Source organism: Centruroides vittatus, unplaced genomic scaffold (genome assembly GCF_030686945.1).
Source record: "Centruroides vittatus isolate TY-2023 unplaced genomic scaffold, ASM3068694v2 contig_466, whole genome shotgun sequence".
Taxonomy (NCBI): Eukaryota; Metazoa; Arthropoda; class Arachnida; order Scorpiones; family Buthidae; genus Centruroides; species Centruroides vittatus.
Window position 1 is genome coordinate 1,111,912 of NW_027122260.1, and position 23,080 is coordinate 1,134,991.

Here is a 23,080-nt window from a genome sequence, read left to right on the forward strand (position 1 = left end):
ATATGCACTCAGAAATGTAAAGTTCATTTTTTGTGATGAAGGTCCCGGCTTTTCTGAAATTCTTGTTTTTTTTTTTTTTGTAATAAAGTCATGTGATTTCATTTGTCTCTTTTTTCTTTCCTTAAACAAATGTTGATAGCAGAAGATCACATCCAAAATGCCTCGTGTTGCTTTTGCATTCCTTTCAAAATCTGGACCATTCACTACAATTTGATCAATGATTTTGTTTATTGTTATTAAACTTTTATTAAGGAAATAAGTAGAGAAATTTTTTGGGTTCTTCATTTTCAGAATCTTTGTTTTCCAGTTCTACATGAATTCCTTGTTCTGCCAGTTCTTGAAGGTCATCGTTTGTAAGACTCTCACCAGTACCTGCAATAACTTCTCAATATCCTGCTCGTCTACATCTCCTACCCTTTCTGAATTGATTAGGTTGACAGTTTGGTCAACCTAACGATACAGCAATAGGCTCTTCTCGTTGAGAATTCTTGTATACCTTCAGCCATAACTTCTTCCACACTTTGTTTGTGAATTTATCAGTTAATTCTTGCCAAGCGAAGCCGATATTGCCAATGGCATTTATGATGTTATATTTTTTCCAAAATTACACAAAACAAACATAGATTTAAAGAAAGTACACTTTTTGCCACCTATTTCTGATTGGTTCGTGTTTGTAAATAATCGTATTATATACGAATCAATGAAATGCCGCGATAATTTAAATCATCATAAATTTTGAGCTTTTTTTAGGCTTTGAGCAGACCGTGTTATATCAAATCAGCGTTAAGCGGGGTCTTACTGTATTAAATAAATTAAAAAGCTTTAAAATAAGTTGTAAATATCTCTTATATGAATTTTTTTGGGGGATTTGAAAACCAGTTTCATAGAATAGTTGAGATTCAAAAACCAGTTTTTTAAAAAGTTGGTTTTTGTATAAACCCTACTGGAAACACATAAACCAAAATATTGATAACTCTACACCTTCTATACTTTTTTAGCAGTATTTTAATCGAAAACAAACATTTTTGACCCCATTCAGAGGTCTGCTTTAAAATAAGCTGTTATAGTCCTGCCGTTAGAACTCAGTTTTTTTATTTAATTTTATAATATATATATTTTCTAACCTGAGGCAGACCTCTGAACAGGGTCAAAAACATTTGTTTTTGATTAAAACACTGCTGGAAAAGTATAAGTGTAGAGTTATTTATATTTTGGTTTAAATTAACAATATTTGTGATGTACAAGAAAATTATAATAAACATAAAATAATATTAACCATATATCTCTGAATCTATTAAATAACTGTGACTTCTTCAAAAGTTTGTAGTTTTTTTTATAATGTATATGCATGGAGTCATTTGTTCCTGTTTCATAACAATCATAATTAACATAACTTGAAACTTACGTTAATTATGATATTGCCACACAACGATCCATTAGGATATATCTGTAAATTATTGTAAAAATATAATTAAAATGATTATTGATATATGGTGTAAGGTTTACAATAATATATTTTATAATACAACAAAGAATTATGTGAAACCAATGATTATTAGTGATTCTGAGTTAGAAGTGTTTTATTGCCTGAAACCATTACACAGCAGCTTAGGGCCCATAATTTATAAGGTCCCAAATTCTAAAACATTCAATGATTTATATTCTTAAAAAATTGATTAAATTGTATGAAATTTATTCCCACAGAAATGGAATTTACTGTGAGGAAAAACAAAAATTAATGTGACTTAGAGCACATACATAGCTAGGACACTACTGTTCTGGATATATGTTGAAACAATTTGTGAATTATGTTGCAATTGAATTCAGCTATATAAATATACACTGTATAGTAAAATGCTATTTTATTTTAAAGAAGTTTAAAAAATGATTAGATTACCACATCAACATATTGTCCATTAAAACAAGAAATAGCCAATACATAGTAGTTATTTCTTGTTTTAATGGGCTATTTTGTTTTATTAATTATTTAATAAATTTCTTATTACATATATCAATAAAAAAACAATATACAAAGTCAAAATAATATACCAAATTATTGCCATAATGCATTGGTCTGTTTTTCAGCTACTATTAATAATTAAATTTTAAGTAATTTGTTACTAGAGGTAGGCATCAGGTGCCATCTCTTATTAAATTTAATAATTGTAATAAATTTAGTATTTTATTAAATAACTTAGAATATTCTGGAAGAGAAGAATAGACCCAGGGTGGGACTTGAACCTGCAATTCCCACTTACCATGCTGGTGCATCACCTGTTACACTATCCAGACACCTGAGTGACTCTCCTCTTCCAGGCATATTTCATTTTAGATATAACCATCCACAGTTACTCAAGATGCTGACTGGGAATGAGTCCTTCACCCACGGCCTTAAAATCATCTACTGTGGCACTCAGCTGGCTATTGCTTTAACCTAGCATAGTGTATATACAATATACATATATAAACATCTCAAAACCCAACAGGTTTCATTATCATCTCAGTCTTTAAAAACAAATCAGGATTCAAGAAAAGTTGGGTTTTGAGATGTGTGTATATCAAAATAATATATTTTAAATGATTGATAATTTGCAAGATTTAACATAAAGTATGTGACAATTTAAATAATACGCAGTGTGATTCAAAAGTGGTGAATAAAACTGAGTTACAGAGAAAAATCTTTATTTCAAATCAGTTTACTCTTTCAGTATTAACTACAAACTACCACAGTTCACTATTTATTAGTTTAGAAACAGGTTATGTTTAGTCAATAAACATTTAAAGAAAAATTAAATTTACAAGAGGTGCTCAAATTGATTGCCTTCAATCGTTATACAAACTTTACATCTATGGATAATAGAAGTGTTTAATTTATGATGTTCTTTGAGGTCTTTGAAATATTTCTGCAGCAACTTCATAAATTTGATTAATTAATTTATCACAAATTAGAACATTTGCAAATGTGACAGCAGTTTGTTCTAACTACAATTAAAACTGTGAATGATTTGAAATAAAGATGTAACTCAGTTATTGTTGAAAATTAGATAGGAGTGTATTAACATTTTTTTTTTAAAATCATAATTTGAATAATTGATAACCTATAAAGTTTTGTCCACCACTGTTGAATCACTCTGTTCTTAAGTTCATAATTTTCATTAAGTTTGATGTACAACATGCTTCAAAAAATATTAACACTCATGTGGAGAATCACTGTGCCATCACTGTGGCAGAAGAGTAGGGCTGTACTTTTATTCGAGAATTCCACAATTGGGTCATGACTTCTTGCACATGATGGAGAACAATGTGGAGAACTATGCAGAGAACCTGCCTCTACAAATCCTGCACAACAAGTTACTTCCTTACTAGTGTTAACATTTTTTTGAAACGTCCTGTAATAATATTTTAAATAGTAAATAAATTATTATAAAAATAAATTGGAATTTTTAAATATATAACATTAACAATATTAAATAATAAGGAGATATAAAAAAATATAATAATTATACACAATTTTCTAATGCACATTTTCATTTTTCAATTTACAGAGGATATCACTTGGGAAGAATGTCCTCAACAGCAAGCTTTAATCATTAACAAAGATGGAAAAATTCGGTGTCAGGTTTCTGCCAATCCTTCACCTAGTGTTACATGGTATAAAGATGGCAAACCCATAGAAGATGATCGCTATGAAACAGCTGCTGATGGTATAACTGTTAAGAATGTTGAACCAGCAGATGAAGGTGTTTATAGTATCAGAGCCATGGTAACACAAACTGGAAGATTTCAAACTAAGCCAATTACTGTTCAAGTTCATGGTAAATATTTTCATTTGTTTTTGCAGTTTATAACAACATTATGTTATAAAAAGAGTTTGCATCCTTTCTGCAGATTATTTCAAAATAATTAAATTGAGGCCAGTTATTAGTACATTTTTTTAAAATTTATGCAGTAGAGCATCAATTATCCGACTTAATTGGGGACTGGGGTTGGTTGGATAACTGAAAAAACGGATAACTGAAAAGTATGAAAAATACATTATTAGTATAGTATATTAGTATATCCCATGTAATTAGTATATTAGTATATCACTATTAACCTACTTCGTGTTGAATTTTCATGGATGTTAAGCCTAACAAAAGTTTTTTTTTAAAATAATAATCATTGCTATTGTATCATTAAAAATTATTTTTTTATTTTGCACAAAATAAATACAATACTGTACTGTTTATTGAAAAATACAGTATAAAACCAAAATATATATACAGTAGAACCTCAATTATCCGGATTTTCGATTATCCGGATTGTTCAAAATAAACAAAAATTGTACGAATTTTCTGATTTGCACTTGGCGAATTGTGACACTGTTTATATACATACGTGATGGAATGAATGGAACAAAATTTTGAAAAGACCATTAGTAAATTCCAGTAACAGTAGGAAGTGGTATAGGAGTCATTACAGAAGCAATAGCACAAATTTCAATATGTGCCGAATGTGACGAAGAAGATGTAACTGAGTGGTTAAATTGCAATGCGATCGATCCTGTATTCCAAATTTTGAATGATGAGGAAATAATTAAAGAAATATCTGCCTCAGATGAACAAGATCGAGAAGACGAAGAGATTTGCGAAGTAAGAGATATTAGTCCTACACAATCTGAAGCTTTTCAGTGCTTAGATGTCGCCATGAAGTGGTTCGAGAGCTAAGAAGAGTGTAACTCAGGACAACTTATGTCTTAAAAGTATTCATGATTTAGCAGCTTCAAAAAGAACAGCTAGCTTTAAACAAAAATTGTTAATTGAATTTCTTAATCAAAATTATTTAATATTGAAGCTATATGTAAATCTAGACAAATAAAAATTATTCATACTATATGCACTGTCAATTATTATTATTTTTCGATTATCCGGATTTTTTCTTATCCGGACTACCTTCATCCCCAATTAGTCCGGATAATAGAGGTTCTACTGTATATATATATTCAGGTTACATATTTTACATAAAGTAGGTCTATACATTAGAAAAAGAAGTCCAAAATTTTCTTTTGCTTCACAGCTGACCCTCATTTTTTTGCCGCTAAATCTCACACACGTTTTAAAAACAGCAATTGGATCGCATTGTTAAATCTTCTTCTTCTCTCAGTTCATATGGAGGCTATGGCCGATTGTCGGCTTCTCCTCTGATGGGCGCCGCCTGGCAGCTAGACAAATCGACCGGATCTTTGAATAAAGCACTCCAGGGAGAGGATGTGGTTGCAAGGTTTGGTTGCTGCACTTGGCCAGTATAGTTGGTTGAGGTCCCGCATCAAGGTTAGGTCGAGGGACAGGGCATGGCCCAGTTTCCTTTGGGCCTTGTTGTACGCTGGGCATCCCAGCCAGTAGTGGGTGGATGTCTCCTCCATACTGCGGTGTGGACAGTCCGGAGAGGAACGGAGATTTCAAGAGTAGAGGAAAGAGTGCAGCGGGGGCGTCGTTAAATAAAATTAAGCCTCATTTAAATACTGGCCTCCCTTTCATGGTCGAGCCAGTGTTGCCAGCTAAAACACCCAAAAAATTTAACAAAAATAATATTAAAGTAGCCAAGACATAGCCAAATATTGTAGCGCCACATCACTAGCAGATATTTGAATTTGCCGACTAGAACGTGGTCAGTTAACCAATGTGTCAGTTGATCAGGGGTCGGATAATCGATGCTCTACTGTATATTTTATATACTTTTGTAATATTTTTCTTTTTATATGGAATTCAAATGTCTATGTATGGATGATTATTGATATGTGATTTTTTCTTTCATTATATCTATATATTTGGTTTGTCTGAGTAAGGAATTTATAAATATGTGATTCATAATATATTGTTAACACTAAAGTATATTTACTAACTTGAGATTGACTTTTAATTATAAAATTATCAGTTGTTGAAAACAAATCATTATAGACAAATAAAGAATATAAAATAACACAATATTTTTTGTCTGAAATGATTTGTTTTATCCACTTCTGACTTAAAACTCATTGTATAACTTTTATCTTTGCCGATTTAAAATCTGCAATGCAATTGTGAGGTCTCTGAATTGGGGATAAACAAATGTTAGAATTTATCGGATGTAGGGTGAATGGAAATGAGACAGACAGCTGCAGTTACAAATAAAACTGTTTATTTATGCTAAATCTTACATTCTGTAGTGCATCTCGTTAACTGTTGGAGTTGGTCTGTAGAGCTGATGGCCCCGGGGGAGTCAGTTGAGATGTTTCTCGGAGTGTCAAAACCCAAAACAGTCCAAGCCAAAATGGTGAAGTTAGGGATGAAGAGTCTGTATGTAGAGCACTGAAGACTAGGCAAATAATTCACGTGAGACAGAGGAAAGTCCCTTTGTTCTTGAGATTGAGGCTTTTGAAGGATTCTTTCCCCAGATCTCTAGCTTTCCAATTGGTCGATTTTTTGTATCCAGGTAGATAAAAGACCATTTTGAGCTACAAAGAGCCAAATGTGATACTACATTTTATTTGATCAAGGGAAATTAATACTTTAAAACTCCTGCTCATATTTAACTATTGTTTCAAATTCTTGTAAGTCAGACACACAATCTCTGCATTACATCTCCTTTTAAGATTATTTAAAAACTTTTTTTTCTTGACTAATTTATTCCTTCCCAATTTTATTTACATTTTGTTTTGGTTTTTTCCAGTTTTTCTTTTATGAGTGCCAGAATCAAAGCCTGATCCCCTGATCTGACACTTTTATTGAATTTTAACATGTGAGCTCAAGTATTGTTTGGGCCTCTCACAATTATTTCAGGAGGCATTTCAGATCTTTAACTCAAACATCTTGATAACAGGAAAAATGTGACTTAGTGAGTTTTTTAAATTGGACCCTTCAATTAAAACAATTAAAATCACTTAATATCAAATATAACAATATTATGAATTAAGTAGAACCATGTTAACTCAAATTGGTCAGGGGAAAAAATTCAGACTTTGAGTTAAAATATTTCAAGGAATTTGAGTTAACCAGTTTGATTTAACATTATGTTAGATAATTGGGGAAAGAAAATACCTTCTAGTAAATGCAACTTTAAGTTATCCAGGTTCCACTGTATTTTAGTTGGTTCTAATTGATATGTATGGATTTTAAATGATAAAATGTTAACCAAAATATTTTAAATATTTCTAAACTAAAATTAAATGATTTGACAGATCCATAAATAAATTCATCAAACATTATATTGACAAATAAATACACTAATACAGATCTCTATTCAACTTTAATTAATTAAAAACCTGATGATGACCATTTAAGACAGTTCAAAACATGTTTTCTTATTAAAGTATTTTTCTGGATTTTGGGTATTTGTATGTTTAATTTAACTACATCTAGTTGTATAAGCAGTCTATTTGTTCCAATAGCAAATCATATAATCATTAATATTTATATAGCATAAAGATAACAGTGATATCTAATAATACCAATTGGTTTAGCAGAAAATATTATCAAAAAATAGTAACAATTAAATAGAGAAACGTTTTTGTAATGATGATATTTACATCATAAAACATTTTTAAAGCATTTAAGCTTCATTTTCAAATTCTTGTTAGAAAAGCAGATAAACTAATTATAGCAAATTATAAACAACTAGTAATTAAAAAGCAGAAGAAAGCTCCATTCTTAGATCCATGGATATGGATACTATAACTTTCTGTACATAAATAACACACATTATTTTTTTTAACTGAATAACTTTGTTTAATCTTCTCTCAGATTATACTTTTAGTTTTATATTGTATCATCAAGCTCTGTTGATTACTTAATGTTTTAATAAATCTATTTTCTTATATTCTATACATTATAGAGACTGTTTTATTACTGTATGAACTGTCTAGACAACCATTTTAAAGATTTTTTTATAAAACAATTTACTTTCATTTAAACAAAATTTGAAATGAAATAATTATAATTACATAAATGATTTTGAAATCATTTATGTAATTATAATTACTTAAGTTATATTCATTTTCAGTCATTTTATACATTAAAAAGTTGGAGTATGCCAGTGTTTTTTCAAGATTCAGGCACTCCTCACTTAATGACCAAGTCCTGTTCCTACAACTAGGTTGTTAAGCAAATTGGTCAATAAACAATAAGCTTAGTCGTTTTTATTTATTCTGAATAAAGAAAAGGACTAAAGAAAATTCCAACTTGATAACTTGGTTTTAATTTGCATCTCTTACATATTCATATTACAGAACATAAAAATACAATCAGCAAAAATGATAAAAATGATGTACCAAAAAGATTTATAGTTTATTCATAAAAACAGTAAGCACTTGAAAGCCTTGAAACTGGGAATCGTTTCACTGTAGCTTCTTTGTGTGTGTAGGACCTTTTGGACATTTTTTTCCAAAATGTCCAGTTTCATTCACATTGAAGATTTGTTCCAGGTGGCAGGTGGTAACCACCTTTTTTATTAATTTTACCAAAATGGCCAAGAAATTTTTCTGTTGCTTCTATGCCTGAGTTTGCTGCCTCATCAATGATACTCTGATTATACAGGGCTGTATCTCCAACAAAATCATTGAAACCATCCATGGCACACCATAAATGTTTGTCAATTTGCCTTTGCATGCCTTCAAAGATACTATGTGCCTTCACTTGAAATTATTAAAAGGCCATTAGCATTTTATTTTATGTTTTGTATCTGGACATCAAACCAGACTGCCAGTAATTTTTCCACTTTATGAAAGAGGCCTTTGCTGCCTAATTATTACAGCTTTAAATCCGGTGATATTTTCACTATTTCTTTCACACTATCTTTATTATTCAAGACCATTGAAACAGTCAAATGCATCAGCTCCAAGTCACATTCTATTACTTTAATTTTTTTTTACCAGCTTCATAACCATTTGTGATCTCATTTCATCGCAAGGTCCATAGCCTTCTTTTAATTCTTGGTGCTTCCTCCAAATGAAATCATACTCTTCCTTTTTTTGCCAACATCTTGTACTATGGAGTGCATGATAAAGTACATATTTTTAAACAAAATATGTAGTTTTGGAAATTGTGAATGCATCATGTAGTGGATATATACTGAATGTGGAAATTACACTAAGACTAAGAAAAGGATTCTGAGACTCAGACTGAGAAGGAGATTCTCCCAACTAGAGAGCTGGTCATAAGTCTGAGCAGTTGTTAAACAAGCAGGTTGTTAAGTGAAGAGTGGCCATATCATTTTGTTAGAAAATTTTGTAAGAGAAAATAAAAATTTGATTATTTATGGATTCAAGCTATATTTTATAAAACACTTCAATATTATTTTTTCTCAAAATTTCTCATAAAAATTGCCTATATTCAATACATTCAAAAGAATTATTGTTTAATTTTATATTAATTATCACTTTTTAATATTTTATTCATTACTGGGTTATCTAGTTCATATTTTCCTGAGGCGTGAGAAAGGACATAGAAAGACTCGTTATTGTATAGTCTTAATTTGTATATTAATTTTACAATTATAGTCCTGGCAATTTTGTCAAATGTATTTTATATTTTTATTTTTGAGATGGAGCGTTATGGACGTGAAGCCTCTTTTATGTGACTTACAGAATTGTGTTTGTTCTCAAAATTTAATCAAAAGTAGTTTCAGTTTTCAATCAAATCAAATTCAATCAGTTTTGATTAAACTTTTCCACTTTCCATTAATTGTGATGAGGAATTCAAAAATGTAATAACAAATGGGGTGTCTGACTTTGTTTTCAAGATGTAAAGTCATTTCACAAGCACACGTGACACAGCAATATCTCACAAATTGCTCAACTTCGTCATGTGATGTTTCATGGTCATTAACACATCTTCTATGGGCTTTGCTATAGAATCAAGTTTGTTCTCAAAATTTAATGGGCTGATTTTGATAAAACATTACCATATTCGATTATTTGCAGTGAGGAATCCAAAAATATATTGAGGGTCCATTTAAATGTAAAAAATCGGAGTCCATGAATTTGTTTTCATACAGAGGTATTAAAGTGACAATGTCCATATTCTCTGATGCAACTGAGTGCATTTAACATAATTTAGGCCTAGGGGCCAAAAGTAAAAAACAGAGTTGCATGTGCCTAATGGAAAATAGGTGTAAAAACAAACAAAACACAAGAACAAATCAGTCAATGACATTTGCTTTGTTCTTGGATTGCCTCTACATGTAAACAAGTACAAGGATGATCTCTCCATACCTAGCCAGTGCAAGGATCATGTTTCCTGTGGCTGGCAGGTACAAGGATAAAGTCTTTTGTGAAGGCAAGTGCAAAGTTCAACTGTTCACATCTCAGGTACATGGATCACCTCTTCTGGCTCTGGCTTAATTCTATTGTGATATGACAAAGTTGCATGATGTCCTAGTTATTATTATTATTATTTTTATTATTATATTTGAAACTTCCAAATAAAACAAAACTAGAAACCAAATTAATGAACACAATAACCATAAAATTTGAGCAGAATTCAGTTTAATAAAACGAATGTGTGGCATATAGTTTAAATTTGTATTCATTCCCTTTCTAGTCACATTCCAAAACAAAAAAAATCCTTGTGCAAGTACTTTTTTTCAAATGATCCAATGTCTTAAATATTTTATTTTTAAATTATGTTCTATTTTTTTATTTTAAAAAAATGTACCTGAAGATGAACATTAAAGTATGGTTGAAGACATTAGTTCTACTAATTTGAATTCTACTGAAATGTCTTTAGAATTGATATATTTTAGATATATTTCTTACAAGTAAAAGTTAAATATAGTATAACTATATTCTTTTCAATTTATTTTAAATTAAATATATGAATATGTATTATGAAGAGTACAGCAATAAAACAAAAATTAATATTTTTCAGTACCACCAAAAATAATTCAATTGGAAAGTATTGTTGAAGTCACTGAAGGTGAAGAAGCTGCTCTGACTTGTGAAGCAACTGGATCTCCCCCACCAGAATATACATGGCTTGACCCTGTAAATATAAAATATATTTAAGTTTAATTATTTTTAACATTATTAATATTCAATAAATATAATTATTTTAATGAATATATTAGAAAAATAAAATGGGCATAACATACTGAGTGGTCAAATGAAAGAGAACACAAATAGCATGAGGCATTTAGTGATGCCTTAAATCAGCTATTTTTGTTATTGTCTTGCTATGCATTCAGAGAAATATATAAATCTTGGAACATTATTTACTATGGACTCAAGGAATAACATTAATAAATTAGGAATAAATTAAACATAAAAAAACATTAGAAATTCTCATTAGAAGTCAAACATCATTATTTTGAAACCACCAAGAATATCCAAAAAGCTGTAACTGATGTTGTACAACAGCTCAATAAAAATGACTTTCTGAGATGCTATGAGGCATGGAAAAAAAAGATGAAATAAATGCATTATGTCAGAAGAGTTTACTGTACAGGGAATTAGCATTAAAATGTAACAATTTTGAATAATATGATTGTAATAAAATTATTTTTCAATCAGACCTCTTAATTATTTCTCTTTAAACATAAAGTTCAAAGCTTTTTTACTTGTAAATGTACAAGTAAGAAAGTGTTGAACTTTATTTAATAATTAAGAGAATAATTATTAAATAAATAATTAGAGAAATAATCAGTTTTATATGAACTATTACTCTTCACAATTCAATAAAAAATTATGCATTATTTATAAAATATTTATAGAGATTGCAAGATTTAAGCAGCAAGGAAGGATATTTTGTTGGAAAAGAAACCGGTGTTTTAACAATTCGAAGTGTGAAAAAAGAAGATTTTGGAAATTACACTTGTGTAGCTAAAAATGATGCTGGAACAGATTCTAAAATTCTTCTTCTTACTGTTGTAGGTATGTATGGTAAATGAATTAATTGACAAAAAAAAAAAAAAAAAAAAAAAAATAGTGGATATAGAGTAATTTATGATGAAATTCTTCATGTTTTTAATAAATATAACGGATAAAACTTTCAATTTGTATTATTGTATAAGCTTTTAATATGTTGGATTTATACTATTGTAGCCAAATATAAACAAGTACAGTAGAACATTGATTATTTGAAATAATTGGGGGCATGACAATTTTGAATAACCAATTTGTTTAGATAATCAATCACACTTGATAAGGAAAGAATAAAAAGATAATGAATATTTTAAACAAAGTAAAAATATTAATTTTAATTCTGGTACAACAGTAAAAACTGGTTAAGGCATAGAAATTTAATACACATGAATGCTAAGAAATAATGAAAAATTTGTCTAATTTATAAAATCAAAGTATAGAAAACAATACAAAAAACAAAAACCACTTCAGAAAGATTATTTCACTGCAATCTACAATGTGCTGACAAAACTGAATTTAAAGTAAAAATATATAATAGTATAATTAATATTAAATAAAATATAATATTCACATAAAAGGTATTTATTACAGTTTTTTTAGAGAAGTCACTTAGCTTGCTTTTTTTACATACCCGGTAGTTTTTTCTTTTTAATTCTGTTAAATCCTTGACGTGCTTGATTGTCAGAAGAGTTGAAAAATCTGCTTCAGGTTGCATTTCTATGTCAATGCTGTTTCTAATCCATCAAATACTTCACTTTGCCTATACACAATGAAGTATTTGATAGATTAGAAGCCTATGACTCATTAATCATGTTTTTGTATTTGTACTGTAATAAATGAAACCTAACACTAATGTTGATGACAAAATAGCACTAAATCAGACCCACAGAAGATTGCCAACAATTATTATTACATAAAAACTTCATAATTTCTGGAATTATCACTCCTTGAATTGAATTTTAATTATTCAATTTTTTGGATAATTGGTACTCTACTGTATCTGTTAAAATCATCCAAGTTCAATAAAATTATGTAAATTTAGATAATCAAATATTTAAAGCTAGATTTATTATCAGGCTACATTTTTGCTAATTAAATTATACAGATGATATGTAATTTAGACTAAACATAGATAATTAAGTCACCATCTTTTATTAAATTGAACAATTAGAATTAAATTAATTTAGGATACTTTGCAAAGATCAGTTCAGAACAGGACTTGAACCCCACACCTGTTCACCATGCAGTTGCATTGCTAATTACTACTTGAAACTCTATCTAATCTTCACTTCCAGACCAATTACACTGCACAACAATGAAAATGTTTTGGCCTCAAAATTAGCGTATTCTTATGTATTTCCATCTGCTGAATTCAAAAATCACCATAAAAATCAATGTATCTCCAAGCTCTTGCTTTGGAGATACAGTGATATGTCATTTTTTAGGAGTTGTCACACCTCTCAACTGACATAGCAAAACATTCTCCATATGTTTGTAGGTTATAAACATAATAAATATAGCTATGACTCTGAGTTTAATATTGCTTCTGTTTTTCTTGGTTAATATTCCTGGTTTTGGAGTGCTTTTGAAGTGTAATACTGGTTATACCAAAATACCATGAAAATGTGTAAATTTAGTGAACAAGTTTTGTTATATTTGTAGTGAAATAACATTTTTGTCACAGAAACGCAATCTGACACCTCTTGTGAAGACTGCCTATCACCATTATTTTGGTATGAAGGTAGGGGGCGGGATAAGTCATGGGCTCCACATATATGTTGCAACTCTTGTTCAGTTATACTACAAGAATGGCTGAAAAATAAAAAAACAACCTATGTCTTTTGCTGTGCCTAAGGTTTGGTGGGAGCCTACAAACCCTACAAATGACTGCTATTTCTGCTTGACTCCATCTATAAAGGCAGGATTGTCAATGAAGAAAAAAGAAACAGTTCTTGTCAAAGAATAAGGCGGAACTTCTAGAGTCAAGACTACGGCAATGGAATCTTCTCCATGCAATGTTAGGGTCTCACAGTTCAGAGAACGTCAGAGGGATCTGCTTCCTTTTTTGAGAAGAAAAACAATCTGGTTGTTTGCTGTGACATTAATGGCTTGATGAAATGTTTGAATTTGAAATTCAAACATTCAAAAGCACTTTCAATGCTGTTAGCATATATAGTTAAAATGTATCGTTTTCTTTTAAGCCATTAAAATCAATATGTCCACCTATTGTATATCACAGAAACTAGAGCTAATAAAAATTTTTCTTTGTCATATTCGATTTTCTCACCCCAAAATTAGTAAGATTTCACCCATGAAATAAAGGAAACATTCAAAAACATTTTTTTTGTTGTGCAGTGTTATTTAGAAGATATAACCATACTGGTTAGTTGTCAGGCAGACTGGAAAAGAGTACATGCCCATCGCTTTCATGGCATCAGCTGACTTTAATCCTTTACTCCTGGACTTAATTTCTTGTATGAAATTTAGATACAATTTTATTAGTAAAATTGTTAATGATTAACAGAATTTGTTACCAAGAGTTGATTTATTGTCATTTTCCAAAATTATCTCATAAAATTATGATATAATTTTGCTAATGATTTAATTACATTAAATCATTTGAAAGTCAAGGAAAGCAAAGTACTTGGAGTTGAATCAAAATTCCAAGTTACAAATTTCACTATATAATGTATTTTTATATGTAATAAAAGTAACAGTTTATGGCTGTCTAATATCAAGGTGATGAATAACAATAGTATAACTAGAACCGACATTAGAGTATCGAAGTTAAGTTAGAATGTGCAAACTTACATTTACCTCTGTATCACTGTGGATTAGTCACTAATACTGTGGATGAAGAGTGAATTTTTGTATAAGTATGTTTGACACATTGAAATTTTTTCTATACTTTTTATTTATGTATTTACAAAGATAAGGAGGCCTCAGATCCTTCCTGGCTACACTACTGTTGAGTCACAAGTATTATTTTACATAATAAACAATATATATTTTTAATTTAATTAAAATCCATTTAAGAATTGAGATTCAACATTTTTAAATTCATATTAACATTTACTGGTCATGGATATTCTCCATCACTGCTCTGACTCAATAACTACAGTAATTTCTGCCATGTAGCCACACTGCTTGCAACAACACTGCTAAATGGTGTAATGCTATTGCAAGCATTTTATTGAATCATGAGATATAGTGGCTGCATGAGAAGAACTGTTCACTGAATGGGAAGTGTGGGAGATGACACTGCACTGTTTAACAGTGCTCTTGCAGGAGGGAATGTGATCCACAACTGCTCTAATGAGTTGTTTTTATTTTGTAAACTGTTTAATAGCACTAGTTTTTGTTAAATACATTATTTTTAATTACTGTATATTTCCGCGGATAAGACGACCTTCAGATAAGACAAGGTATAAATTTTCGTAAAAGTTTTATAGTTTTAGCATATATCTGTCCTATAAGACGACCCCCAAACTATCAACGGCCTATGAATTTAGTTTAGATCAGCGATCATCTTCTGGATAATAATACTGTATAGTATATACGGAATTATGTCCTATTCTGTAATTTTTCGAATGAACAAATTTTATTTTCTGCCTTGCTATTGTTGCGAACATTCACACTGATTTGGGCATTTGGGTAATGACCTTGACTATTCACAAAAACGTCATATGGGCTATTCTATTTTGTGGATGTGCCCTACTCTCTACTAGTAAATAATTATGGTTTGTCTGTTTTTTTATAATGGTTTTAATTTATATAAATTTCAATCTAATTTTTTTGTATCTATCCTATAAGACAACCCCAGATTTTCGGGGTCTTTTCTTATGATTCAACTATTGTCTTATTCACGGAAATATATGGTATTTATAATAATTTATATAATTAATACGAATAAAAATTAAAACATTGTTTTTTGATTTTGTTTTATTTGTGGTGCTGCAGTTCTGCAGATCTTATCATGTGCTATCACTGTATATATTATTCATATAATTATGCATTGTTAGCCAATTGGAAGAAAAAAATTTGCTTCTAATTGGTATGGAAGCAAATTATTATGATTATATCATATTCAAATTAACATTTTGTTTAGAAGGAGTTTGTCCAAGTAATGTTTGGACTGTATGTGGTTTTAAACCATTTTTTCCAGATTTATAAATTATTTAATCGTTAAAATTTTGAAATGAAGACATCATAGATACTTGTAGAAATAACTTTTTCTAAATCATTAAGTTTATAATTCATTAATTTGAAAATGTTATTAATAAAGATTTTAACTCAGATAAACATTATTTTTATTCAAATATTTTAAAAAATTACATTAAGATATAAATAATAAATTTTCAAATATGTTTACATTGAAATTTATTTATACCTTGAGATTCTAAATATAAAAATGAAACTTTCAGTTGTATTTAAATTAATAGAAAAATGAATTATTTTACAGTTAAACCTGAAATAAGGAAATTTGACAATATTACTGTTATTGAAAATAAGGAGGCCAAGCTGGAATGTCATGCTTTTGGAGAGCCATTACCAAAACTTTCAATAAGAAAAGATGGCAATGAACAACCATTTGGAGAAGATGTAAGTTTTCAAAGGCATAAACATTTTGAAATATATTATAATTCAAGTTCTAAGATACTGTAGATTAATTTCTTGTTTTTAGCTTGATATAGAAAAATAAATAGTTATTTTTTGTTCAGAGTTCCTTGGTGTAAGTTTTTTATCTCTGATACAAAGCAGATAAAGGGTAAAAAATGAAATAAATATTTTTAGTTTTTTTTTTAATTTTTAAGCTTGGTTTTTAAACTAAAGACAATAAATAACGTTAAATTTACTCCATTGTTACAAATTTTATTACTGTAGATTAAATCATCAAACTCATAAATTATAAGATCTGATAAAAAAATACAGAGACTTTTTTTATGAATTATTCTGTATTTGAACAACAGACTTAAAAATTGCAAGGCAGAGAAAATGAACCATTTCTTAATGCTGAGCTAAATTTTAAGTTTTTTCTATTAGGTATATCCAGCCTACAATAGCATTATTAATTTAAAAATATGATTAATATTCTGCAATTATGCAAGATTGCCAATTTTAAGGAGCAGCATAGGTGCATTAAATTTTGCTTTAGTATGGGAAAAACAAGTGCAAAAACTGTTGAAATGATCAAGACATTTTTTAAAGAGACTACCATGACATGTTGAAAGATTTATGAGTGGCACAATAGATTTAAAAGTGATTACTTGTCAATTGAAAATGATTCATGATCAAGACCATCAACATCCATTTCCAATGAGAAAAAAGAATGAAATTGCCACTTTGATGAAAATAAATTGGACAATAACAATATGAGAAATAATAGTAGAGACTAACTTTTCTTATGGTTCTTGTCAAGCCATTGTTGACTGTTTGGGATACAATAGAGTTGCTATATAATTTGTTACTCAAATCTTAAATCAAGAATGGAAGCATCGATACTTGGAAATTGCCTAGGATCTGCTTGAACATGCTAAAGAAGACAATTTTTTTTTTTAAATCCATTATTATAGGTGAAAAAAGTTGAGTCTTTGGTTATGATATCAAAACTAAATGATGGTCCAGAAAATGGAGAAAATCAAATGAACTCCATTCAATACCAAACAATACCATAACGCATTGGGCTATTTTTCAGCTACATTAATAATTAACTTTTAAGTAATTTGTTACTAGAGGTAGATATTAGGTGCCATCTCTTATTAAATTTAATATTTTATTAAATAATTTGAAATGTTCTGGAAGAAAAGAATCAGTCTGGAGTGGGACTTACACTTGCAACTCCTGCCTACCATGCAGATGCGTTGTCAGTTACTCTACCCAGACCCTCAATTCTCTGCTTCCAGACAATTAATCTTAGATGTAACCATCCACAGTTATTCACAGCACTGACTGGAGATGACTCTTATGCCTACAGCCTTATAATCATCCACTCTGGCTATTGCTTTACACCAGAACGGTGTATATATACATTTGTAAACATCTCAAAATCCAACATTATTAATGAATGCCAAACAATACTATAATGCATTGGGCTATTTTTGACTACATTAATAACTAAATTTTAAGTATTTTAATGACTGCAGAATAAGAAGTAAAGAATTTTGTTCTCAAAATTTCTGGCTGTATTAGAATGGCTGTATGTAGCCTTGCATTGTCCTGATGTAAACATCAAGTTTTCCACTTCCACAAATCCAGTCTTTCATTAAACTTGCTCTCTTATTTAAGAGAGTTTTATTAAGTTTTATGTAACATCTGTTATGTTCCACTCACTTGTGGTTGTTTGTACTGAGAGATAGCAATGTCCACGAACAAATGTTACTAAGAGGGATACATAAAACAGATGTACAAACAAAATATCCTTTATTTCTCTTCAAACCGGTTCTTTTAGTACAGATCCTAACTTTACAGATATTAATATTACTAATTAACAAAAGGGTGGTCTATTGTCCTCTCACATATAGATAACACGCACGTATACATACAATATCAACCCAACCGACTTACATCTAAGCTTATACCTATCTTAAATCTAAGAAAAAAGAAAAGGAAGAAACAGAGACTTAGGGAAGTATGTCAGATAGACAGAGGAAGGTAGAAAATACCTGGGTCTCCTTAAGTTGGTAAGTACCAATGTGGAAGATATCTCTTCAATATTATGCTTTTGGATGCCTCCCTCCTTTGAAAACAAACAAAATGGTACCTTGTAGATCTCCAGTCGTACTCACTGTCCTTATGACCCTTCTCTTTCTGTTCTTTTCGACCTCTATGGTTTTCCTTGGCTTTGCAGTCCCCTTTGTCTCTTTTTCAAGTTTGGAGCACTCTTGTCTGCTGTCCATTCTGAGATCTTGATCAAGAATGACTCTTCAGTTGGCAGTTTTGCCTCTGATCCTTGCCTTCCTTTTGTTTCCCCTGAAAATTCGGAGAAACGATAATTCCCTACCCTTTTGTTCTACCAAGAATTCTGAGAAGGGGTAATCCTCCTTAAGGCAATGAGATTTAAGGCAGAAGCTTCTAGAAGGAAGTTAAAGATAAATAAAAAAAATATAACTAAAATACATATAACAATATGGCCAACAGCCACACACTTTTAATACTGGAGTGGAAGTATAGCACAAAATCTTCTTTGTAATACCTTCTAAACAATTCTCCAGTAGCTTATTATCTTAATAATGACTAACATTTTTGATTTTTCAGCTGGATCTTCTTCAAGTTGAATATAAATGCTGCATTTTAAAAATGTTCCATTAATCAAATGTATTTACATTTTAAATGTTCTGGAACATTTTTATCTCAAGAAAGTATATTTGTAAAGAATCAACATATTTAAATTAAATTTCTAAGAAAATAATTATTTTAAGAATAGGAAATTAAAATACCATATATTATTTTATTAAAACAAATATTCCAATTTGTTTCAGTTTTAACAGTTAATATATAAAAATGTGTAAAAGAAAATCATATTCATTTATAAAAAAACTTATTTTAATGTGTAAATAATTATATTTTATTTTTACATAGAGTGATCATGTACATTTAAGTCAAAGAAAAGAAGGTGATACAGTTGTCTTAACAATGGTTATACCAAGAACAATGCGATCAAATGATGGCCTGTACTATTGTTCAGCTGAAAATAAGGGTGCACACGTGGAAAGAGTTGGACATATTACAGTAGAATGTAAATATAATTGTATTTTATTTTTAATTGAAAATTTTAACTTTCTATTAAATTATTATGTTATGTTATCAAATGTCATTCACTATTACTAAAATAATCAGACTAAAATTTAATTGCAAGTTTCATTAATAATTAATGAAACTTGCCAATTATATTTTAGTCTGATTATTGATAAATAACTATGGAAATAAACGGTTTAAGTATTGAAATATCAAATATCAGGTCAACACAAACTTGTGTTATCACTACATGATCAATTTTGAGTTTATTGAGAAAACTGTAGAATATTTTTGCTGTCTTATACCAAAATTTATAAATATATCCAAAACAATAAATGGTTATTTTAATAAAAATATTTAATGTGTATAAAATCTAAAAGCAGACAACTATTGTATGTACAAAATCATGTTTCACAAACTGGTATTTGATATTTCATTAAACCACTCATAAATATTTTCCAGCAAAATTATTTATTAATCAAATGTTTTTGGCTATCTAAGCAGCCATCTTCAGGATACAATATAAAAAGCATAAAAAATAAAAATAAACATACAATCTAGCTGTAAGCTGCTGTCAGTTTAAAAAGTGTAGAATAATATCAAGTAAATTAATAAATTTGTCCAGTTATAAGTAGCAGTGCTTGTAATTTACTGCAATTATGTAAATTGTATCACAGATAGTGTTGTATAAATTACAATCCAGCAATTATCACAAAAGCAGGGTAAACACCATGGACAAGAAACAACAATTAACCTGGATCAAGGAGTCAAAATTATTGATTTGCATAAAGAAAATATTAAGCAACAAGAAATAGCAAGAAAAGTGAATTGTTTACAGTCTAAAATGCTAAAAATAATTCAAAAATATAATGAAACTGGAAGTTTAAATGCTGAAAAAAGCACTGGTCATTCAAAATTTACTTTAGAAATAACAGAAATCAGCACTTAGAAAATTGTAAAACAAAATAAATGTCACAAGCATGAATGTCTATTTTGTTTTACAGTTATCTAAATACTGATTTCTGTTATTACAATGATTCATTAAATTTCACACTAAAGTTATGGTGTGAGGTCAGTGGTGTAGCTACATATTCAGCGCCCTGGAGCAAGTAGAATCAGTGCACCCCCTTGTTCCTCGGAGGCTTGCGAAATTTATTTTGAACATTTAATTTAAAAACATATCTAATTATTTCAATTTAAAACCTTACTTAATAACGATTTATTTGAGATTCAAGACATTTCAACAATAAGATATTCAATTTAATAAATCTTATAATATAATCAAGATTGGTTAATAATAATAATAATAATAATAAGTGCAGAGCCCAAACAGAAATTGAAAGCTGAAATTTGGTATACAGTGTACGCCATACCAATGCACACTAAGAAGAAATTTTTCGAAATCGGTTAAGAATTACCCTGAAGAACTTAGCTTCTACTGTACTATTTTAGATGCAGTATTTTGCATTGTTTGAGAAAAATCAAACATATTTTTAGACCTATCTAAAAATGCTCTAATTAGTCTCGGAAGAGGGGGACATAATTCTTGCACCCAGTGAAAACGAGTAAGATTGCCTATAATCTAATATTCTTAATCTTTGCTTTCATTAGTTTTTGCCCAAGCAATGTTGGACTCATCTAGTATAAATATAATAATAAAACAAAATATAATTCTTTAAGTACGGAGTATCTAATAATATTTACTACATATTATATAAACTGTATTGACAAAATGTAAGCAAGTTTAGTTTTATAACAAATACATAAAAATACATAAGAAAACTTCAAAATTGTTTTCTCGCTTTTTCGTTTGTGAATCGGTCAATCACTTTCTTCAGATCAAGTTGACAAACTATTGTTTTTTCAGTTGATATAGTCGGGCGGATCTAGATTTTTTCGAAGCCTAGGGCTTATTGAAGTCCAATGGGGATCCATTTTTTGTTAATACAAATAATACTATAAATTATCATTACTATATTATTATTAACTATTTTTTACTATACGATAAATGTTCATTGTTAATGAAAAAGTATTAAAAATTTATGATGATAATTCAATTTTTGTGGGTCCTTGACACTTGGGGGCCCAGGTTGACCTGGGCCTATTAGTTCCTATGTAGATCCATCCCTGGATATAGTAACCAGAGTTAAGACGGTGTTGTGACATGCTGCTTCTTAAATAAGTTGTTTTGATTAATTTTATTTTTGAAAAACTTTGTTTTGCTGTTATTGTGGTTGCCCGTAAAGTTAAAAAAATGAGGCATGCTGCAATAATGTCGGAGAACCTATTTGAGGTTGCAGTGTGAAATAAAAGTAGTTCAGCAATTTTGCTTATAAAAGTAATTTCTTTTACCTGACTATAAAAAACATTTTAAATCAAAACAATTGAGATCCAAAACTAGGCGAATGTCAAAGGGATATGCCGATTGTAACAATTCTGATTGTTCCAGAATATTTTTATCAGATGACGCAACAAGATATGCAGGCGATAAGCACATGAAAAGTGTACATAATTGTCAAACGGATTCAAATCTAATCGTTAATTGATTAATTATTATTAAATCCAAAATTTTTTTACAAATGTTTTTACAAGTTTTTATTTTGCCCTTTCTAACTTGGCGCCCTCATGATTCATGCGCCTGGAGCACTTTGCTCCAACTGCTCCACAGTAGCTACACTTCTGTGTGAGGTGACTATAATGTGCTTGAAAAATTGTGATTTTTTAATGAGACAATAAATGGTGATATTTTAGAATATTTCCTTATCCCAACAATGGAAGATCATTTTCAAAATAATGGTGTAATCTTTCAACAGAGTGGAGTTAAATATCAACCTATAAAAAAGCCAAAGAATGGTTTATTTACTGCTTAAAAAATAAAGCTCTTGGATTGGCCTGGAAACTCACCACACTAGTCACTAATTGAAAATATTTGATCCATTTGTAAAAAAATGACTGCAAGAATTTTACCCAACCAATAAACAAGATCTAAAAGAAAAATGCATGAAAATTTGGTCTGAAATTAGTCTTGAACAATGTCAATCACTTATTGATTGTATGCTAAAAGGAATAAAATCTGTAATTCATAATAAAGGAAATTTAACCAATTGTTAGAATAAAATATTCTAAACTTTTTGAATATCATTTACTTAAGTAAAAAATTATGACCCTAAAACTTTATTTAGAAATTAATATTTTTAGACGAAAATGTAGCTAAAATACTGGGCTAAATATCCCTTATTTAATTTTTTCATAATTTTTTATTTCACCTGGTTATTATCATTTAAGGGTTAACACTTTGTGATGGAGTTAAATTATTCTAAACTTTTTGAACTGACTGTATATTGTTAATACATTAACTGTCATCTGATACGCCAGCCATCGTACTAGTTAGGGCCGCACAGAGCCATCTGACGCGCCAGCCATCTGACCAACTAGGGCTGCACAGAGCCATTCGACTGCCAGCCGTTGCCCGAC

General features: G+C 29.6%; 1 protein-coding gene across 7 annotated transcripts in view; it reads left to right on the plus strand.

The window, feature by feature from the left end:
• The window catches only part of LOC136977668 (fasciclin-2-like), a 170,240-nt gene that overhangs the window by 98,210 nt on the left and 48,950 nt on the right, over positions 1–23,080 (plus strand). For all 7 annotated transcript variants that reach the window (XM_067273203.1, XM_067273206.1, XM_067273205.1 and 4 more), the window contains exons 4-8: positions 3,546–3,815; positions 10,881–10,996; positions 11,722–11,881; positions 16,335–16,474; positions 19,451–19,607. In XM_067273203.1, the coding sequence (XP_067129304.1) occupies positions 3,546–3,815; positions 10,881–10,996; positions 11,722–11,881; positions 16,335–16,474; positions 19,451–19,607 (843 nt within the window). The remainder of the gene's footprint in view (positions 1–3,545; positions 3,816–10,880; positions 10,997–11,721; positions 11,882–16,334; positions 16,475–19,450; positions 19,608–23,080) is intronic.